Source organism: Eptesicus fuscus, chromosome 13 (assembly GCF_027574615.1).
Source record: "Eptesicus fuscus isolate TK198812 chromosome 13, DD_ASM_mEF_20220401, whole genome shotgun sequence".
In the NCBI taxonomy this organism is placed as follows: Eukaryota; Metazoa; Chordata; class Mammalia; order Chiroptera; family Vespertilionidae; genus Eptesicus; species Eptesicus fuscus.
The window spans coordinates 46,657,367-46,676,757 of NC_072485.1; the positions used below are offsets into that span (position 1 = coordinate 46,657,367).

The 19,391-nt window shown below is 42.0% G+C and overlaps 1 protein-coding gene across 2 annotated transcripts in view; it reads right to left on the minus strand.

The window, feature by feature from the left end:
- The window catches only part of STK33 (serine/threonine kinase 33), a 141,468-nt gene that overhangs the window by 50,822 nt on the left and 71,255 nt on the right, over nt 1–19,391 (minus strand). The window contains exons 2-5 of one of the 2 annotated variants that reach the window (XM_054724942.1): nt 14,050–14,084; nt 12,384–12,783; nt 11,160–11,270; nt 7,131–7,244 (exon numbers count right to left, since the gene is read on the minus strand). In XM_054724942.1, the coding sequence (XP_054580917.1) occupies nt 7,131–7,244; nt 11,160–11,270; nt 12,384–12,608 (450 nt within the window). In that variant the 5' untranslated portion in view covers nt 12,609–12,783; nt 14,050–14,084. The remainder of the gene's footprint in view (nt 1–7,130; nt 7,245–11,159; nt 11,271–12,383; nt 12,784–14,049; nt 14,085–19,391) is intronic. The other variant, XM_028159898.2, reaches the window with a different exon arrangement.

Below are 19,391 nucleotides of genomic sequence, written 5' to 3' on the forward strand. Positions count from 1 at the left end.
GGGCTCACCCGGGCCTAGGTGCACGAGGCCTCACCCGGATCCAGGGACACATGGTCTCACCCAGACCCAGGAACGTTTGGCCACTCCCAGACCCAGGGCCACTTGGGCTCACCCGGGCCTAGGTGCACGAGGCCTCACCCAGATCCAGGGACACATGGTCTCACCCGGACCCAGGGACGCTTGGCCTCTCCCAGACCCAGGGCCACTTGGGCTCACCCGGGCCTAGGTGCACGAGGCCTCACCTGGATCCAGGGACACATGGTCTCACCTGGACCCAGGGATGCTTGGCCTCTCCCAGACCCAGGGCCACTTGGGCTCACCCGGGCCTAGGTGCACGAGGCCTCACCCGGATCCAGGGACACATGGTCTCACCCGGACCCAGGGACGCTTGGCCTCTCCCCGACCCAGGGCCACTTGGGCTCACCCGGGCCTAGGTGCACGAGGCCTCACCCGGATCCAGGGACGCATGGTCTCACCCGGACCCAGGGACGCTTGGCCTCTCCCAGACCCAGGGCCACTTGGGCTCACCCGGGCCTAGGTGCACGAGGCCTCATCCGGATCCAGGGACGCATGGTCTCACCCGGACCCAGGGACGCTTGGCCTCTCCCAGACCCAGGGCCACTTGGGCTCACCCGGGCCTAGGTGCACGAGGCCTCATCCGGATCCAGGGACACATGGTCTCACCCGGACCCAGGGACGCTTGGCCTCTCCCAGACCCAGGGCCACTTGGGCTCACCCGGGCCTAGGTGCACAAGGCCTCACCTGGATCCAGGGACACATGGTCTCACCCGGACCCAGGGACGCTTGGCCTCTCCCAGACCCAGGGCCACTTGGGCTCACCCGGGCCTAGGTGGACGAGGCCTCATCCGGATCCAGGGACGCATGGTCTCACCCGGACCCAGGGACGCTTGGCCTCTCCCAGACCCAGGGCCACTTGGGCTCACCCAGGCCTAGGTGCACGAGGCCTCATCCGGATCCAGGGACACATGGTCTCACCCGGACCCAGGGACGCTTGGCCTCTCCCAGACCCAGGGCCACTTGGGCTCACCCGGGCCTAGGTGCACGAGGCCTCACCTGGATCCAGGGACACATGGTCTCACCCGGACCCAGGGACGCTTGGCCTCTCCCAGACCCAGGGCCACTTGGGCTCACCCGGGCCTAGGTGCACGAGGCCTCATCCGGATCCAGGGACGCATGGTCTCGCCCGGACCCAGGGACGCTTGGCCTCTCTCAGACCCAGGGGCACGTGGCCTCACCCGGGCCTAGGTGCACGAGGCCTCACCCGGATCCAGGGACACATGGTCTCACCCGGACCCAGGGACGCTTGGCCTCTCCCCGACCCAGGGCCACTTGGGCTCACCCGGGCCTAGGTGCACGAGGCCTCACCCGGATCCAGGGACACATGGTCTCACCCAGACCCAGGAACGTTTGGCCACTCCCAGACCCAGGGGCACGTGGCCTCACCCGGGCCTAGGTGCACGAGGCCTCACCCGGATCCAGGGACACATGGTCTCACCCGGACCCAGGGATGCTTGGCCTCTCCCAGACCCAGGGCCACTTGGGCTCACCCGGGCCTAGGTGCACACGGCCTCACCCGGATCCAGGGACACATGGTCTCGCCTGGACCCAGGGGTGTGTGGGCTCTCCCAGACCCAGGGGCGCTTGGCCTCGCCCGGGCACGGGATCCAGCGTCATCCGGGTCCAGGGGCACTTGGCCTCACCCAGACCGGGAGTCCGGCCTCACCTGGACCCAGGGGCATGTGGCCTCACCTAGACCCAGGGACGTGAGGCCTCACTTATACCCAGAGGCGTGTGACCACACCCGAGCCCAGAGGCGCGCAACCCCGCCCGCACCCGGGTCTCAGCGGGGCCCCGTCTTCCCGATCCCAATTCCTGCTGGTCAATCCCCCCTCAGCAATTCCCCTGGCCATCCTTCCAGAGCTCCAGTATGGCTGCTGCAGGACTCGTCGGGCAGCGGCTCGGCGAAGCTCCGGTGCACCCGGTGCATGGCGGTGGGCCAGTCTGGCGTCGCTGCGTCGGCCCTTGGGTCTGCATCGGTGGCCGGTCGCCGAGCATGCGCACCTGGCCGCTTCCGGGGCGTTGAGATTCTTGACGGACTCAGAGGTCAGCAAGCGCGGAGTCTCCCACCCCATGTCTCATAGGGGCTCGTCTATCCGTGCTTGGCTGCCAGTGGAGCCGTCCCCTCAGCCGGAGACCGCCGGGGGAACTGCGCCGAGCACGTTCCAGGCCGCTGTTGTATCGCCTGAGCCATAGTTCTTTTGTGTCGCCTGAGCCGTAGTTCTTAAAGTGTGGTCTTTGGGTCACCGGCATCAGCATCATCCCACATACCCCTTTTTTATTCTAGTTGTAGAGCATCTACTCAGCCAGCCCTATGGTGGTCTTGGATGGTGTCTGCTCTGCTCTCTTGTCGTAGTCTCAAAGTTGTTGTGGTAGGGAACAATCAGGCTTCCGCCCTATGCCTCCATCTTGGTCCTCCTTTGTATAGTTAAGTCTTGATTGTTGTTGGTGTCACTGGGGGGGCTCTCTGTCTATAAAGGAAGAGTTGCTGTGCAGGAGACACGTTTATGGGCTGGGTCTTGGTGCAGCAAAGCTTTGGCGCTCACTGAATATTCCCGTTGAATGTGTCCCTTATGCATGTGGTAGAAATCTGGTGTCATCTCCCACAGACCACTAGATGCCCTCGTTTCTGGGTCTCCAATGGGGTGTAGATCAGCTACTGCCTTAGGCACTCAGCAAGGATTACAGCAAAAACTGTAGTTTCTTCCTCCTGTCTGAGTGGCCCTGGAGCAGTCCGACTAGAACAGCAGATCATCAGGTCCGCTGCCAGAGGGCAGGCCACCCACATGTATAAGCCGTTGCTTGGGGCGCAGGTGTGCCTGCAAGACTTGCGGGGCAGGTCTTCAAAACGTGCGGGGCGGGTCCCAGGGCGGGGTGGGGTCTCAGGGCGCCAACAGGCCATGGTGCGGCGAGCCGCGATGGCTGTGAGTCTGGTCCTTCTGCCTTCCACGTATCTAAGTCCCCTCGTTCCGCACTCCAGCGCAGCAAACACTGATTGCTGGGCGCACCTCCGCAAGAGTCCCGCCTCTCCCCGCAGGCATCTGGGTCTCCCGGGGTTCGCCAGAAGATGGGTTTTAGGGTGATGGAGAGCTAATCTCCCTTAGGTTTGGAACAAAAGCCCCTTTCCCCCGCCACCAGCCAGACCCACGCACCTCCACACCTCATCCCCTCCGATTTCGCTGGGTGCGAGGCAACAGAACAGCCTTTAACCTCCGCCGCCATCTTTTTCAAACTTCTCAATTTGTACTTCTTAATCCCTTCATTTCAGTCAACTCTACTGAAGTCTAGCGCCGCCGGGAGGTGCACGGAAAGGGCGCCTGGGCCTCCGTCCGGTGCGCGGTGCGCGCGTCCCGCGGAACCAGGCGCGCGAGGGCCGCGCGGCTGGGACGGGCGCTGGGCGGCCGCTGAGCTCCAGGCACCGCCATTGCCGCATTCCGGACGTCGCCGCCGCGGCGTCCCCCCAATTTATGCTTCTTAATCCCTTGAATTCAGTCAACTCTACTGAAGTCTAGCGCCGCCGGGAGGTGCACGGAAAGGGCGCCCGGGCCTCCGTCCGATGCGCGGTGCGCGCGTCCCGCGGAACCAGGCGCGCGAGGGCCGCGCGGCTGGGACGGGCGCTGGGCGTACGCTGAGCTCCAGGCACCGCCATCGCCGCGTTCCGGACGTCGCCGCCGCGGCGTCCCCCCCAATTTATACTTCTTAATCCCTTGAATTCAGTCAACTCTACTGAAGTCTAGCGCTGCCGGGAGGTGCACGGAGAGGGCGCCCGGGCCTCCGTCTGGTGTGCTGGGCGCGCGGCCCGCGGCACCAGGCGCGCGGGGGCTGCGCGGCGGGGACGGGTGCTGGGAGGCCGCTGGGCTCCGGGCGCCGCCGCTGCGGCGGAGTCCCCAGCGTCCCGGGCCGGGCGGCCTGCGGGGGCGGCAGAGTTGCGAAAGTGAGTGAGTTTCCCAGGGTTTCGCCCGGAATGGGGTTCAGTGCAATCGGAGCCGGTGCTCAGCGCACTCCGGAGCCTTTATCTCCTTCCTGCCAGTGAACTCCGGCCAGGTCATCAGCCACCCCCTCCTCTCCGGTTCCATCCTCCCCGCAGGCGCGTGTGGTCGTGTCTCCGCCCGTTTCTCCATACCTCAGGCTTTTACGGCTTCCCCGACTGTCCCCGTGGCCTTCTCCTTCCCCCCAGCTGTGGGCATTTCAGTCCACCAACTTTCCTGTGGTTCTGGACGATGTCTGTTCTGACCTCTAGTTGTATTTTTGAAATTGTTGTGCCCGGCTGCAGGTTAGGTGTTTAACCTATGCCGCCATCTTGGTTTCTCATACATATAGTTTTTAAAGGACTGAAAAAGGATTGATCATAAGGCAATCCTTACCTAAGTAAAAATTTTACATATGTAGTAGAGTCATTCCTGCTTCCACTGACTTTTGTCCTTTAGCATCACTATCTCAGAAGAGAAAAGAAAACTGGCCACCCACTCTGTCCTACCCCTGGAGGATGAAAGTCACATTTTAAGGTTATCCTAAGAGAGTTAAGAGAAATAGTGACTGTGAGGAGTGAATTTCTGTCTAGGCTAGATATGGAAGCTTACTGCAATTTCTCCTAAAATCCACCTCAATTCTATTCCTAACTCCCTCGCCAAACAGCTTGACCTGTATATAACACAGTAATATATTGTCCAATTCATATGATTATATAATTTTATTTTAGTATCTTAGTTTAGAGTCCTCTAAACTCTCAGCATCAATATGTGTGTATAAGATTATGAATTCCTAAAATTGCAAGCAGATATTCTGACTGTATAACCCTAACCCTAAACCCTAACCCTACCTGACGTCAAAGGGGCAAAGGAAATAATATCCCATGTAACATCGTGGTTCTAAAATTCTGAAGAGTTGTAGAAAAGTTCTGAATCTCTTTATTAAGATCAATATGTTACTTCATTAATCTTTTTTACCATATGATTTCACTTAGAGGTGGAATTTAATGAACTGAACTATCAAGCAAAATAGACAGACTCATAGGTAGAGAGCAGGGTGAATGGAGGGATTTGGCAAAACAGAAAAAAGAGAGAGAACTCATGGACATGGACAACAGTGTGGAGATTTACTGAGTGTTGTGTATAAACCATGACATTTAATTTGGAAACTTCCTTCTTTTGAGCTTGTATTTGCTTTGGAAAATTAAGATTCTCACTTGTGTTTATTAGAGATATTGGTTTTTACAACGGGAGGTTCTAAGTCAGTCAGGCCTTAGTCCTGTAATTTTTCATTTTACTCCAAAGTCATGTGTGACATACTCTTCTTTATGATTTTGTTGTATTTTCAGAAAAAAATTAGAATCAATTAATAGATATTCAAGTGTCTTAAAATTCTAAAATATAACTCAGCACGATAACTAAAAATTTTCAATGTAGTTTATACTCACAAACAGTAGCTGATGGGGAAAATGAGACATTTTTGGAGGCTAGCAATCTGAATCTGTGCCATTAACCTAAGGCACATTCTTACTAGCCTGTAGTCTAGCCACTGCCCCTTTAATTGTCTGGTCCTGCAAGACCTGTTTACTCCCATTTTAGAGAGGCCATAAACCATCCCCAGACGGAGTTATCAGTGCTGGCACCAGGCCAGGCCTTTAGTTGTGGTCTCAAGGCCCCAGCAAATGGGGCTCTTTAAGAACTTGCAAAGGGGACCAGAAAACCCTTATTTGGAAGACAAAGGGTGAAAAGATATAAATAGGGAAAGCTTCCTCCAAGTTTTTGCTCAGAATTTGAAATCTTTCTCTGGGCCCTCCGGCGTAATAAACAGTGTAACTCCATTTCTGTGGGCATTGCTTTGTTTTTCTCCGGTCTTCTGTAACATAACTACTATGAGTTTGTCATTGTGCCTGTTTGTCCCATAGTGTTTAAAAAGACACAAAGAGCTTCTTCATTCACAAACAACTGTATAAGTTTATGCAATTGAAAATATTTCTTATTTTCAGAGTCGTTAAAATTTTCTGCTGTATTAATTTACCATGTACTTTATTAATCTTTAAGGAGAAATGCTATGTAATTTGCTATCATTTGTTTTAAGGAATACATAAAAAACCTATTATCTCATTTCATAATTGTAATATTTATTATCAGAAACCTAAGGAAAAGCTCTGGCAGGTATGGTTCAGTTGGTCTTCCCTTGCACTGAAGGGTTGCCTGTTGGATTCCAGGTCAGGGCGCATGTCCAGGTTGCAGGCTCAATCCCCAGTGTGGGGTGTGTAGGAGGCAGCCAATCAATGATTCTCTCTCATCTTGATGTTTCTCTTTCTCTCTCTCTCCAGTCCTCTCTCTCTAAAAGTTAATTTAAAAATAATAAAATAAAAGACAAGTGAGAACAATTGCAACACACATGACAGTTGCTTTAAAGAAAAAAGAAATCTAAGGAAAAAAACAAAAATTTTCCCCCAAGCATAGAAATTTTTTACAAGTTGGTAAAATGAACAGGTATAAAACCTGAGGACTTAGATTCTCCCTTAAAGAGAAGCCTAGTCATTCTCCAGCACAAGAGAAATCCAGTGAGGACTACAGTGGATATAAGTAAATAGTATAGTAGATAGTTGCGGGGGAAGTGGTTCAAATTAAAAGAGCAGGTAGGATGAAGAATAAACTAACAATGAGGATATGGGAAATCAGAAAGGAAAGGAGAGAACAGGAGAAAATTAGTGCAGAACCACATCAGGAGAGAGTCCCAGGACTCATTTCTGGCTAAGGCATCTCTAAGCAGTAGCCCTACATTAATACATACTGACAATCAGACCTTACCTCCAATCACTCTGGTAACCTTTACCTATATTTGGTTATACTGGTTATGTTAGCTATCCTTTCATTTGCTTTTTCCAGATACACTTGTCTACCTGAGTTTTAGAACTGGTCCTTTCCCAGAAGGCTAGAGAAATGCCCACAGACTCTGGGGACCAGCCCTGACCCCGGCCCACAAGGTCAGAGGCAGGTGTGTTAGTGTAAAAAACGATACTGCCCACTCACCTCACCCAGCACTGCCCTCAGTATGATGCTGATAATAAGCCTTACCTTTTCTTTGTTCACTTTTTTAATTGCCCACTTAGTTTCTGTTTCCTTGTTTATAGCTTCAATGACCACTCCAAAGCTCCCTTTTCCCAATATTCTTCCAAATGTATATATTTCCTGGATAAAAAATAAGAGTTCTTTTGTCTCTCTCTGCCATTCATTAGGTATTAAAAATAAACACTAATACTGATAGATATCTACCCAAGGGAAGAGAGATTCTGCTCTAGGGTGAAATCAAATTGAAGACACCATATATTTGCTTCAATAGTAATAGATACATCTTAATTAAACAAAAATAAGCTTTGATGGATTTCATTAAATGTTCTTTGGAGGAAAACAAAAAATCCTAATGGGGAAAGGTGTAAAACCTCAAAAGCATAAAAATTAATCTCTTACAAACTATAATAATAAAATATTTTCGTAAGAAAAAGGAATGAAATATTATTTCATATATGTGTATAAAATACATTCATCCCCAAAATTATCCCAAAAATCTGAGAGCTAAACCATAAAATTAACACATATTAACCATTAAACAATTGCTTTCTTGTTTATTAAGTAACACTTTTTATTTATCTTCATTATTTCTATTAAGAATCTCTTTGTTGTTTTATTCCTTTTGTTTTAGAAAAAGCAATATGTGACAGAAATTTTGATATAAATCAGCATTGAGACGAAAATAAAATCTATCTGTAGTAACACCATCCAGACCAAGAATCTTTCCACTTACCATTCAACTACGCGACAGACACAGAATGTACTGGTCTTGCTGACACCAGGTCACTCGTTTACACTTTCATTTCTTGTGAATTTGGTTGGGAGGAGTCAGTCTCCCTCATCCAAACCAACAAGAATTTCTGGATCTTGAGAGTTTCTGAACAGCTGAGGTAATGCCACTAGGTGACACCTCTGCTGGGTCAGCAGCCAAAGTCTTCCCCAGAACTGCTCTTCTATCTCTGTGTGATCACTTTCACCTTCACCATGCAACAGGTCAATTAGTTGCTAGTCTTCATATTTCCACTGCTTACTTTCCTTCTTTAGTAAAAGAAGATTCAATGCCCAACTAATTATTTATCTCTTTCATGAAGGGCTTCCCTAACTCTGCACTGTGGTGCTTGTACACATTGGCCCTTAAACACTATTATTACTCTCTTGCTTACATTTTCACTCAATTTTCTCCAAGATGGTCTAGAAGCAACTTAGGAAGTTGTTCCTTTTGTATCCTTTAAAAAGCCTACCCTGAAACCTTGTAGGTAAAATTTTCATTTTTAATGCATGGGGGGAAAAGGGAAGGGAAGGAGGGAGGGAGGAAGGGAGGGAGGGAGGAAAGAGGGAGGGAGGAAGGGAGGGAGGAAGGAAGGGGAGGGCTGGGGAGGGGAGGAAGAAAAAAGAAAGAGAAGAAAAGGGAAAGAAAGAAAATGAGGAGGGAGAGAAAAGAAGAGAGAGGAGGGAAGGGAAGGGAAGGGAAGGGAAAGGAAGGGAAGGGAAGGGAAGGGAAGGGAAGGGAAGGGAAGGGAAGGGAAGGGAAGGGGGGAAAAAAAGGAAATATTCAGTTTCAACATGTTCGACTTTCCTTAGGTATTTCCTTGTGATATACACTTTGGGGACTACAAAGTTGAATAAAACATAATTCCTGTTTTCTCAGAATTTGTAATCTCCTCAAGAGACAAGATATTCTTAAGTCAGAAAGTCTTAAGTTAAAATAAAAATACAAAATGATGTTGGGACCAGAGACTAGAGCTAAAACACTGGGAGAATAAAGGAAAACATTATGACAGAGGTGGCTTCTGAGATTGGCATGTAAGGAAACAAAGGCAAAAAAAAAAAAAAAAAAAGATATTTTTTCCCCAATAATCCAAGGAAGTCATTCCAAAGGGATAGCAGTGCAAACATGGAATGAATTAGTGAACTGATAAATTAATGAATCAGTAAATCCAGTCAGCAGGCCAGCCAGAATCCTCCTACATATACATGTTTGAGAGAAATGATAGACTGGGTATGTGAAGTTGAACCCTTGGAGGAGCTCCAGATTTATGGTCTTGAATATTACACACAGAGACTCCTAGACTCGGGGCACAACCTGTTCCCAAGACACTGCTTTCTGAGGACTCATAATTATTTTGGCTTTCCTCCCTCCCCCACTATAGCAAGAATTAAAGTTGGAAAACTAAGATGATTAAAATAAGACAAAAATTTTACTTTTATTATATTTATACTAGAGGCCAGGTGCACGAATTTGTGCACAGGTGGGGTCCCTTGGCCTGGCCGGCAATTGGGGCCATGGGAGGTTGGCTGTGGGAGCGCACTGACCACCAGGGGGCAGCTCCTGCATTGAGCGTCTGCCCCCTGGAGGTCAGTGTGTGTCATAGCGATCAGTTGACTGGTCGTTCAGTCATTCAGTTGTTCAGTCGCTTAGGCTTTTATATATATAGATGCCACTCCCAACTATATGTTATGTAAAATTAGTTAAATCTAAATTTAAATGGTCATTTCCACATTTTCCCCCCACAGAACAAAATAATCTCAACTCCATAACCATTTCCCCAATTTTTCTTTAACCTTTAAAAACTAAACTCTCATTTTCTTTCTAAATATATAGAACCACAACTTAGACACAGAATATTAATGTTGATTAAATAAGACTTTTTAAAATGAGGACTGGATAGAGAAATAGCCCAATTGCCCAACTGTGCCTTTTTTTTAAATAATGAACATCTTTCCAGACATTAATCTTTTTCTTCAACTACCTATTTTGATATCATTACACAGTGATAAAAATAAGAAAATGACTTCTTGTTTGTACTAATTTTAAGAGGATGCTACTAAAGTAGTAATATAGATAGATTTTTATTGACATAGAGCAAGTCCATGATACAGTGTGGGGTGTGAAAGATGCATGATACTATCCCATTATGAAAACGGTGAGAATGTGTGTATGGGAGGTATCTCACATTAATGTCTGGAAAGATGTTCATTTAAACATTGAGCACTTATCACTGGGAAGTGGAATTTTGGATTATTGTAACTTCCTTTTTCATACTCTACCAAAATGTTTAAAATCTTCAAAGTAAGCTATCCATTAAATAGAGGAAGAGAAACTTCAACTGTATCAGTTAAGGTTATTTGTCAAAAATATGTACATACTTGGAATATTTCATAATTTAAAACAAAACTGAAAAGAAAAAATAGGATGACTTATACATGCATAAAAAATAAAGTAGAGGTGGTAAATGTTAAAACTGATTTATCTCTAGCTCATGACTTTTTTTTCACTTTTCTATCGTTTCCTAATTTTTCACAACAAACACATTTTGATTTTATAAAAGCTCTTATGACTAAATTTAAAACTCAGTAAATTTGTAGGTTTTAAAAATTCTTTAAAAGGGGAGATTTAAACTTTTCAAGTCAGAATTTCTCAGGAAGTTTTTCTGATCACTTTGAGTATATTGCCAAATATCTCTCAAAACATTTCTTAACATTAACCTTAATGCAAAATTCTTCTTGCAGTTGTTCTTACTGAAGTTCCTTTAAACCGATGTTAAAATAACACATTTTATTTCTAAAATGGTACTACTATTTAATTCATATTTGTATGTTATAATTAGAATCCTAGGAAGACAATGTTGGTATTCATCCAACTGAGGCTACAGAAAATGGCCCCAAGGAAGTGAACAGCCAAACCACCTCAAGTCATCTGGTCTCTCTCTGCACTTTAAAGAGATCTACACCAAGACTCCACCATTGCCCTCAGCAACAGGCAAGATGTGAAGGCCAAAATGTTCGCATTTTACCTAATAAAAATACCTCCATTTTGGTTAAAGTCCATTTGGTCCTCTGTGAATGGAATAGTCTGCATTTTCTGAAGTAAAGACTTTGACATACTTGAAAATGGTAAATTTTCCCTTTCCTTTCCTTCCCTTCCTTAGAGACTTATTTTTAAATCTTTTTTTTTTTTTTTTTTTTTTTTTGCCATTAACCATTGACAGAAGAAACCTGAAACTTCTTAGTCACTTCATTTTGCTTTCTAAATACCTGAATAGCAGCTCCATCGTCCAGCCTGATGTGAGGAACTTTTACTTCTGTGACGTTGCCCCGACCCCACTGTTGAGATGACTTTCTCTCTATATTTGAGGATCTTGAGGGCTTAGCCCAAAAAGGAATTTTAAAAAAAGTAATTAAGATATAACACACTTGTTGAGAAAGTAAGAACCTTAATTTAGATTATATGACAAATGTTTAATGTGTGCCATCATATTTATTGCATACAATATAATTCACTGTCTTTTTCAAATTCAAAGCCCTATATAATGTATTGGCTCATTAGGCTAAAAGAGACCTTAAGAAGTCACTCAATCTAATCTCCTAAATCCAAGCAAGTGTACATTATAACCTGCATAGCAGATAAATCATAACTTACTCAATGATTCTTTGAAATCGTGAGAAGGCAACTTCACAGCTTTCTCAATCATTCTTGTTTCAAAACATATCACCTCAAATAGGTTATACATAAAAAAATTATTGGCCAGACATTCACAAAATATGCTTTGAATGAAAATAACATATTAACAGCTCACTCAGTAACAACTAACTCAGAGACACCTATATGGCAATAATTATACTGTCATACAAATCAGGAAAGAACAGTTTAAGGGGAGAATTTGAAAAAGGTACAACTTTGAGGACTGAGAACCTAACTTTTCTTAAATGCACTGCTTTCTGTCTCCAAAGCTGTGCTATATCAAGTAAAACCTTGCACACTGTTTCTTCTCTAGAAAGTTGAGTACACCTAAACCAGTCCAACTGGTAGACATAGACTGTTGTAAATAATGCAAATTGATTTTGGAGAGTATGTTTGAGATTCCATCTAAATAACCAGAAATTGCCTTAAATAATAACTACCCTATATTTAACTACAACCCTAAATGTCATTCTGCATTTTTTAAAAAGTATCCCCAAATTCAGATTTAATTCAGCTTGAAAACCAATTTATTTCTATATAAGTCACTTTTAAAGAGAAACTGGAACAACATTCCAAATTATTCATAATCCTGGGAAATAATTAATTTGGGCAGTGTTGGAAATATCATAAAAGAAAGTACTAACCAACTTTGCTCACCCCTTATGTAAAAAAGTAATGTCTCTTTAATAGTTAAGAAGGCAGTGATCTAGCTGACAAGGGCCCATGAATGAAGCTAGGGATGGGATTGGACAATGGGATTTCGACTTGTGTTCAGAAATAGAATCTTTGATATTTACCACATCTTTTGCAAAGGCCTTATATTTAATAATTTGTTGTTCTTTTTTTCTGTCCAGTGAACTTGAAGAGTCTGGTTCACCAAGGCTTGATGTATCTGACGTTTCCGCCACTAACACTGGAGTAAGCCTTGTTTTACTGGAACTGACAGAAGGTGCATCTTTGTGAGAAGTAGATGAACAGTTGGGACACTTGGCGATTTTTTTCCCAAAGTCACTATCAGCCATTTTCTGAACTATGCAACAAAAGCAACTTGAAAGAAAGATGTTTCCACTCTTTGAGGGAAAGAATCAGACAAAAAAAAAAAATGATAATAAGGTAAGCTGATGGCAAAGTTTGTAACTTCCAATTGGAGAGGTCCTTATTTTAATGATGCACTAAACTTATATTCACACATGAGAGCTGCAGAAAGAAAAGAAATCACCATTTAGAAAATTCTTTCTTATCCTATCACCCTCCTAGCAGTGAGAGGAAAAACTAGCAACTAGCACCAAAAGCATCCTGCCTAGCCCTAGCCGGTTTGGCTCAGTGGATAGAGCGTCAGCCGATAGAACAAAGGGTCCCAGATTCATTTGTGGTCAAGGGCACCATGTACCTTGGTTCTAGGCTCCTCTCCGCCCTGACTGGGGCTCATGCAGGAGGCAACCAATCGATGTGTTTCTCTCACATTGATGTTTCTCTCTGTCTTTCCCTCTCTCTTCCACTCTAAAAGATCAATGGAAAAATATCTTCTGCTGAGGATTAACCAAAGTATATATATTTTTTTCAAAAAACAAGCATACTGCCTATAAAGGAAAAGTTAATATTTACAACAAAATTAGGACATATTTCTAAAAAGCAATGTATTCTCATCTTTCAAAATTGAATTCTTGAACTCTAGAAATTTTATTTGTTTTACCATCAAAAGAACCATGAAACTGCTGAAAAGCATAATCTAAGGAAGTCAATTAGGTGGGTTGATATAAATTTTTAAATGAAATAAAACAGGTATCAGAGTATTTTTCATAGATCCTTGGTAAGTTTTGTGAAAATTTTATTATAACCAGATATATACTACATATAAAATGTTTGTGTGTGTATGTGTGTGTGTACCTGGTCACATTATAAAATGTATTTAATATAACTTTGGTTTTAAAAAAGGCTTTAAAAACTGGTATAAAACATTCATTACATGATTTTAAAATTTAAACCTTTGTCTAATAATTATTAGAGAAAATACATATTATACACATCACAAAGAAGATAATTTGATTTTATAAAATAATCTTAATTCTAAAAGTTCAAAGGCAATATTAGAAGTATCCTCATTTTTATACTAAAGTAGCAAAAATAGGAAATAATGGGTGCTATTTTCCCTGAGTGCATAATATGTATGCCCAGCAATCTACCTAACTAGAGCTATTGGCAATAATACGGTGCCAAGTTGAAAAGATCTAAGCTAAGGAAGGAGGGAGGAATGTGTTCTGTGGTACATGTAAGAGAAATTTCCAGAAGTGACTGGGAACACATTATTATAGTCTTGTGCCATACTATTTCAGATATTATTTAAAAGTATACAGGGTTGGACAAAAGTAGGTCTACAATTGTTAGTATAAAAATAATACAATAATTAATAAATAATAATACAAGAATAAAGTGTGTTTTGCATACTCACAACTGGAAACCTACTTTTGCCCCTCTCTGTATTTCGTAGTCACAGGTTTCTGTTGAAAAACAAGGTCAAGCATTTGTAAGAGGAGCATGTGTATGTCTGTTTACTGGCATCAGTGGCATTCTTTCCCCCTCTAGCTGTCTAAAGGGTACTTTTTACACACCTTTTCTGTCAACCAGGATTAGAATATTTATATTTTCTCAGTAAAGTAATAGCAAGATGAAGAAAATGAAATTGCACTCATGGGAAAAAACGAACCCCACATTATTATACCACCTTTGGAAAACTCATTGAAAATTGTAAAGCTGAGTATTTATCAAAGCTATTGGGACTTCACAATTATTGCTTGTTATTTAAAGTTGAAATTTATTCCAAAGAGCATTAAATCAAAATTATAATTCACATTTAGATAGCACATTATATATAACAAAGCTTTTTATTTATTTACTTATTTTTCAATTACACTTGACATACAATATTATCTTGGTTCCAGTGTACAACATTATGATTAGACAATTATATACCTTATGGAGTGCTCACTCCAATAAGTCTAGTACCCATATGACCATACATAGTTATTACAATATTATTGACTATACTAGAGGCCCGGTGCATGAATTTGTGCATGGGTGGGGTCGATCGGGGCCGGAGCCAGCCAGGGGGAGGAGCCGCAGGAGGTTGGGGGAGGGTGGTGATCGGGTCCCCCGATCAGGCCAGATGGCCACTGCAGTGTGCGTCATAGTGACCAGTCGTTCTGGTTGCTTGGCTTTTATATATATAGAATATACTAGTATAAAGATTCCCTATGCTGTACTTTTTACATCTCTGTGACTATTTTTATTACTCCTTAAATCCCTTTAACCTTTTTCACCCATCTCCCAATCCTTCTCCCATCTGATAACCATCAAAATGTTCTCTGTATCTATGAGGTTTTTGTTTTATTTTGGTGTGGTTTTTTTTAGGTTCCACATATAAATGAAGTCATATGGTATCTGTCTTCTTGCCTGACTCATTTCATTTAGAATAATACCCTTTAGGTTCATCCATGTTGTCGCAAATGGCAAGATTTCCTTCTTTCTATGGCTGAGTAATATTCCATTGTACATATGTACCACATGGAAGAAACTATCTTTACCTCATGGTATATTCTTGCCTCTTTTGTCATAGATTGACCATATAGGCAGGTTTATTTCTGGACTCTCTATTCCATTTCATTGATCCATATGTCTATTCTTATGCCAGTACCATGCTGTTTTGATTCCATAGTTACTCACAGTATATTTAGTATGAGGTAGTGTGATGCCTCCAACTCTGTTCTTTCTCAAGATTGTTGGGCTGCCTAGGGGGTTTGTGTTTCCCTATATGCTTCTGGATTACTTTTCCCAGTTTTGTGAGAAATATCATTGGTATTTTAATAGGGGTTGCACTGAAAATGTAGACTGCTTATGGGCATTTTAACAATGTTTATTCTTCCTATCCATCAGCATGATATAAAACCCTTTTTGCATGTTATCTTCTTCAGTTTCTTTCCTCAATGTCTTAGTTTTCTGAATACAGGTCTTTTACCTCCTTGGTTAAATTTATTCCTACGTATTTTGTGGGGTTTTTTTAATGCAATTGTAAATGGGATCATTTTCTTAATTTCTGTTTCTGATAGCTCATTATTGGCATATAAAAATGGAAATGATTTCTGAATATTAATTTTGTATCCTGCTACTTTACCGTATTCAGTTACTAGTTCTAATAGTTTTTTGTGTGGAATCTTTAAGGTTCTCTCTATACAGTATCATGTCATCTGTAAATAATGACAATTTTATTTCTTCCTTTCCAACTTTAATGTCTTTCTTTTTCTTATCCAATTGCTGCAGCTAGGACTTCCAATATTATGTTGAATAAAAGTAATGTAAGTGGACATCCTTGTCTTGTCTTGCTCCTGATCATAAGGAAAAGCTTTTAACTTTTCACCACTGAGTACAATGTTAGCTGTGGGTTTGTCCTATAAGACCTTTATTACGTTGAGGTATGTTTCCTCTATTCCCACTTTGCTGACAGTTTATTATAAATGGATGTTGGATTTTGTCAAATGCTTTTTTCGCATCTATTAAAATTATCATATGATTTTTAGCCTTACTTTGTTTATGTAGCGTATTACATTAATTGATTTGCAGATATCAAACCAACTTTGTGTCCCAGGAATAAATCTCACTTGTTCATAGCATATGATCCTTTTAACATATTACTGAATTCAGTTTGATAATATTTTGTTGAGGATTTTGTATCAAGCTTCATTGGGGTAATGACCTATAATTCTTTTTTTTTTTGTAGGGTCTTTGGTTTTAGTATTAAGGTAACGCTGGCCTTGTAAAATGAGTTTGGGAGCCTTCATTCCTCTTCAATATTTTTGGAGTAGTTTGAGAAAAAATAGGTATTAATTCTTCTTCAAATGTTGGTAGAATTCTCCTGTGAAGCCATCTGATCCACAGCTTTTATTTGTTAGAAGGGTTTTTTATAAATGAATTTTATTTATTTATTTTTTTAGTTTTGGTTAATCCTCACCAGAGAATATTTTTTCCATTGATTTTTAGAGAGAGTGGAACAGAGGGGTAGAAACAGAGAGAGAAAATCGATGTGAGAGAGACACATCGATTAGTTACCTCTTGCACTGGCCCAGACCGGGTGGAGGATTGAGCCTGCAACAGAGGTATGTGCCCTTGACCTGAATCGAACGTGCAACCCTTCATTCTGTGGGCCAACGCTCTAACCACTGAACCAAACCAGCTAGGACTGTTAGAAATTTTTTTATTACTGATTTGACTTTGTTAGTAGTTATCAGTCTGTTCAGATTTTCTATTTCTTCCTGGTTCAGACTTGAGAGCTTATATATTTCTCAGAATTTATCCATTTCTTCCAAGTTGTCCAATTTGTTGACATATAATGGTTCATAGTTTTTTCTTATAATCCTTTGTATTTCTGTAGTGTTGGTTATCACTTCTGTTTCATTTCTGATTTTTTTTAAATTTGGGCCCTCTCTCTTATTTTCTTGATGACTCTGGCTAAAGGTTTAGCAATTTTGTTTTATCTTATCAAAGAACCAACTCTCGGTTTCATTGATCTTTTCCATTGTATCTTTTAGACTGTATTTCATTTCTGCTGTGGTCTTTCTTTTCTTTATCCTATTCACTTTAGGCTTTATTTGTTCCTCTTTTCCTGGTTCCTTTACGTATAAGGTTAGATTTTTTTTGAGATTTTTCTCATTTCTTGAAGTAGACCTGTATTGCTATGAATTTCCCTCTTCAAACTACATTGACTGTGTCCCATAGATTTGGGGTCATTATTTAGCCTCCATGTATTTGTGGGGTTTTTTAGTTTTCTTCTTGTAATTAATTTCTAGTTTTATACCATTCTGATCAGAAATATCTCTCTGGGACACAATCCTCACTGGTTTTCACAGCCAGATTATGGGGACTTCTCTTCTAGGCACTGATGCCCCAGGTTGGGGAGCCAAATATGAGGCTGGGCCCCTCACTCCTTAGGAGGTATCTCTGGAGCCAAGATATCCCTCCATATTCTTAATCTCCACACTGGGAGTGTGGTACCTTCCCATTCTGTATCACCACTCCTCCTACCAGTCTCAACATGACTGCATTTTTACATCTTTAGTTATAGTAATACTGTTCAGTTAGCCTTCAGGTGATTCTCAATGATAGTTATTCTATAATTTAGTTATAATTTTGATGTGGTCATCTGAGAAAGCAAGCATAGAGTTTACCTACTCTGCCATCTTGTCCAGAAGTCTTGACCTATATACCTTTTCCAACGCTCATCATCATGAGTTTTAATCACAGCAGTAGAATAAAAGGCTGGGTATATTTGGACTATATTTTTGTCCTTTGAACTGGAATAAACTTAACCTGAATAAGAAGTTACATTGTCTTTATTTCATTAAATACCTTTCTAGTTTTACTATCTAAGACTGCTTTTCTAATAAAAAATGAATGCTGACTTTTATAAAATTCTTACCTATTGTGATTATCGTATTTTTTTCTTATTGAATCTTTTTATATGTTCCAGTGTTTCAAAGCTTTCCTAATATTAACATTCTTGAATTTATAGTATGAACCCTACATGATCATTATGGATGATTCTTTTAATGTGCTGAAAAATTGACATGTTTGTATTTTGAGTTTTCACAGTTATATTCATAAGTTAAACTGATCTATAATTTTCCTTTTCAGCCCTTTTTATCAGATTTTTATACAAGATTCTGGATAGTTTCATAAAAGAAATTGGGTATCTTTCCACTTCACAATGCTTGGTAACAATCTGTATAGCATGGGAATCTGGAAGAAAATCTCCCATGTCCATCGGATTTTATGATATTGCTAGTAGTTTATCCAATATTTATTCTCCCATCCTTCCTTACTAACAGAATTCTGATTTTGTCTGGGGCAGCAATGTGCTCATTAAAATCTATTTGTTTGTGCCTCCCTGGTAGCTTAGGGATGGTGACATGACTTATGGCCATGAATCTTACAGAATGCAAGCAAAGCTGTACTTCAATGAAAATTTATCTTTTTAAAACTTTATTAAAAGATTTAAGGAATAAAATTTAAGATGAACAGAAATGAAAATGAAATGTAGGTTTTATTGACTTCATATCTTACTTCTCAGACTTCATATCTTACCATTCTCCCACTTGCTCTAGATACACTAGTGACCTTGCTGTTCCTCAAACATGCCAAGCCTATGTCCTCTTCATGGATTTGGCCCTTTTGCTTCCTCTGCCTAGGATGCTCTTTCTTCAGATATTTGCATGGCTAGCTCCCTTGCTTCATGGTGGTTTCTGCTCATTTGAGAGACCTTTTCTAACCACGTCATCTGAAACAACAGGCCCCATTCACTCTGTCTCCTTAGGTTGCTTTATTTTTATTCATAGCACTAATCATTTCACTCAGGGGTTCTCTCCAAGAGTTCTTTCCTACTTTTAGGGAACAGATGATTCCTATATAAACTGTTTCAGAGCAATGAAAAGCCACCTAGCTTATTCCAGTCCATTGGAATAACCAAAATCTGTCCATAGCAGTAATCTCAAAAGGGGAAAAGGAGTTCTTAATAGGCCAATCTCATCCGTGAATAAATCCAAAAATCCTAATGCTGTACTCGTATTTAGCCCAGGTAATGTACACAGCATACTCTAAGATTATTAGATAAAAATAATAGACAATAAGTATGATCTTTTATCAAAGTAATGTGAAAAAAATTATCTTGCTGTGATTAAAACTCATAATGGTGAGCATTGGAAAAGGTGTATACAAAGTACCTTCCATACAGATAGAGGGGGAAAAGAATAAAACTGATG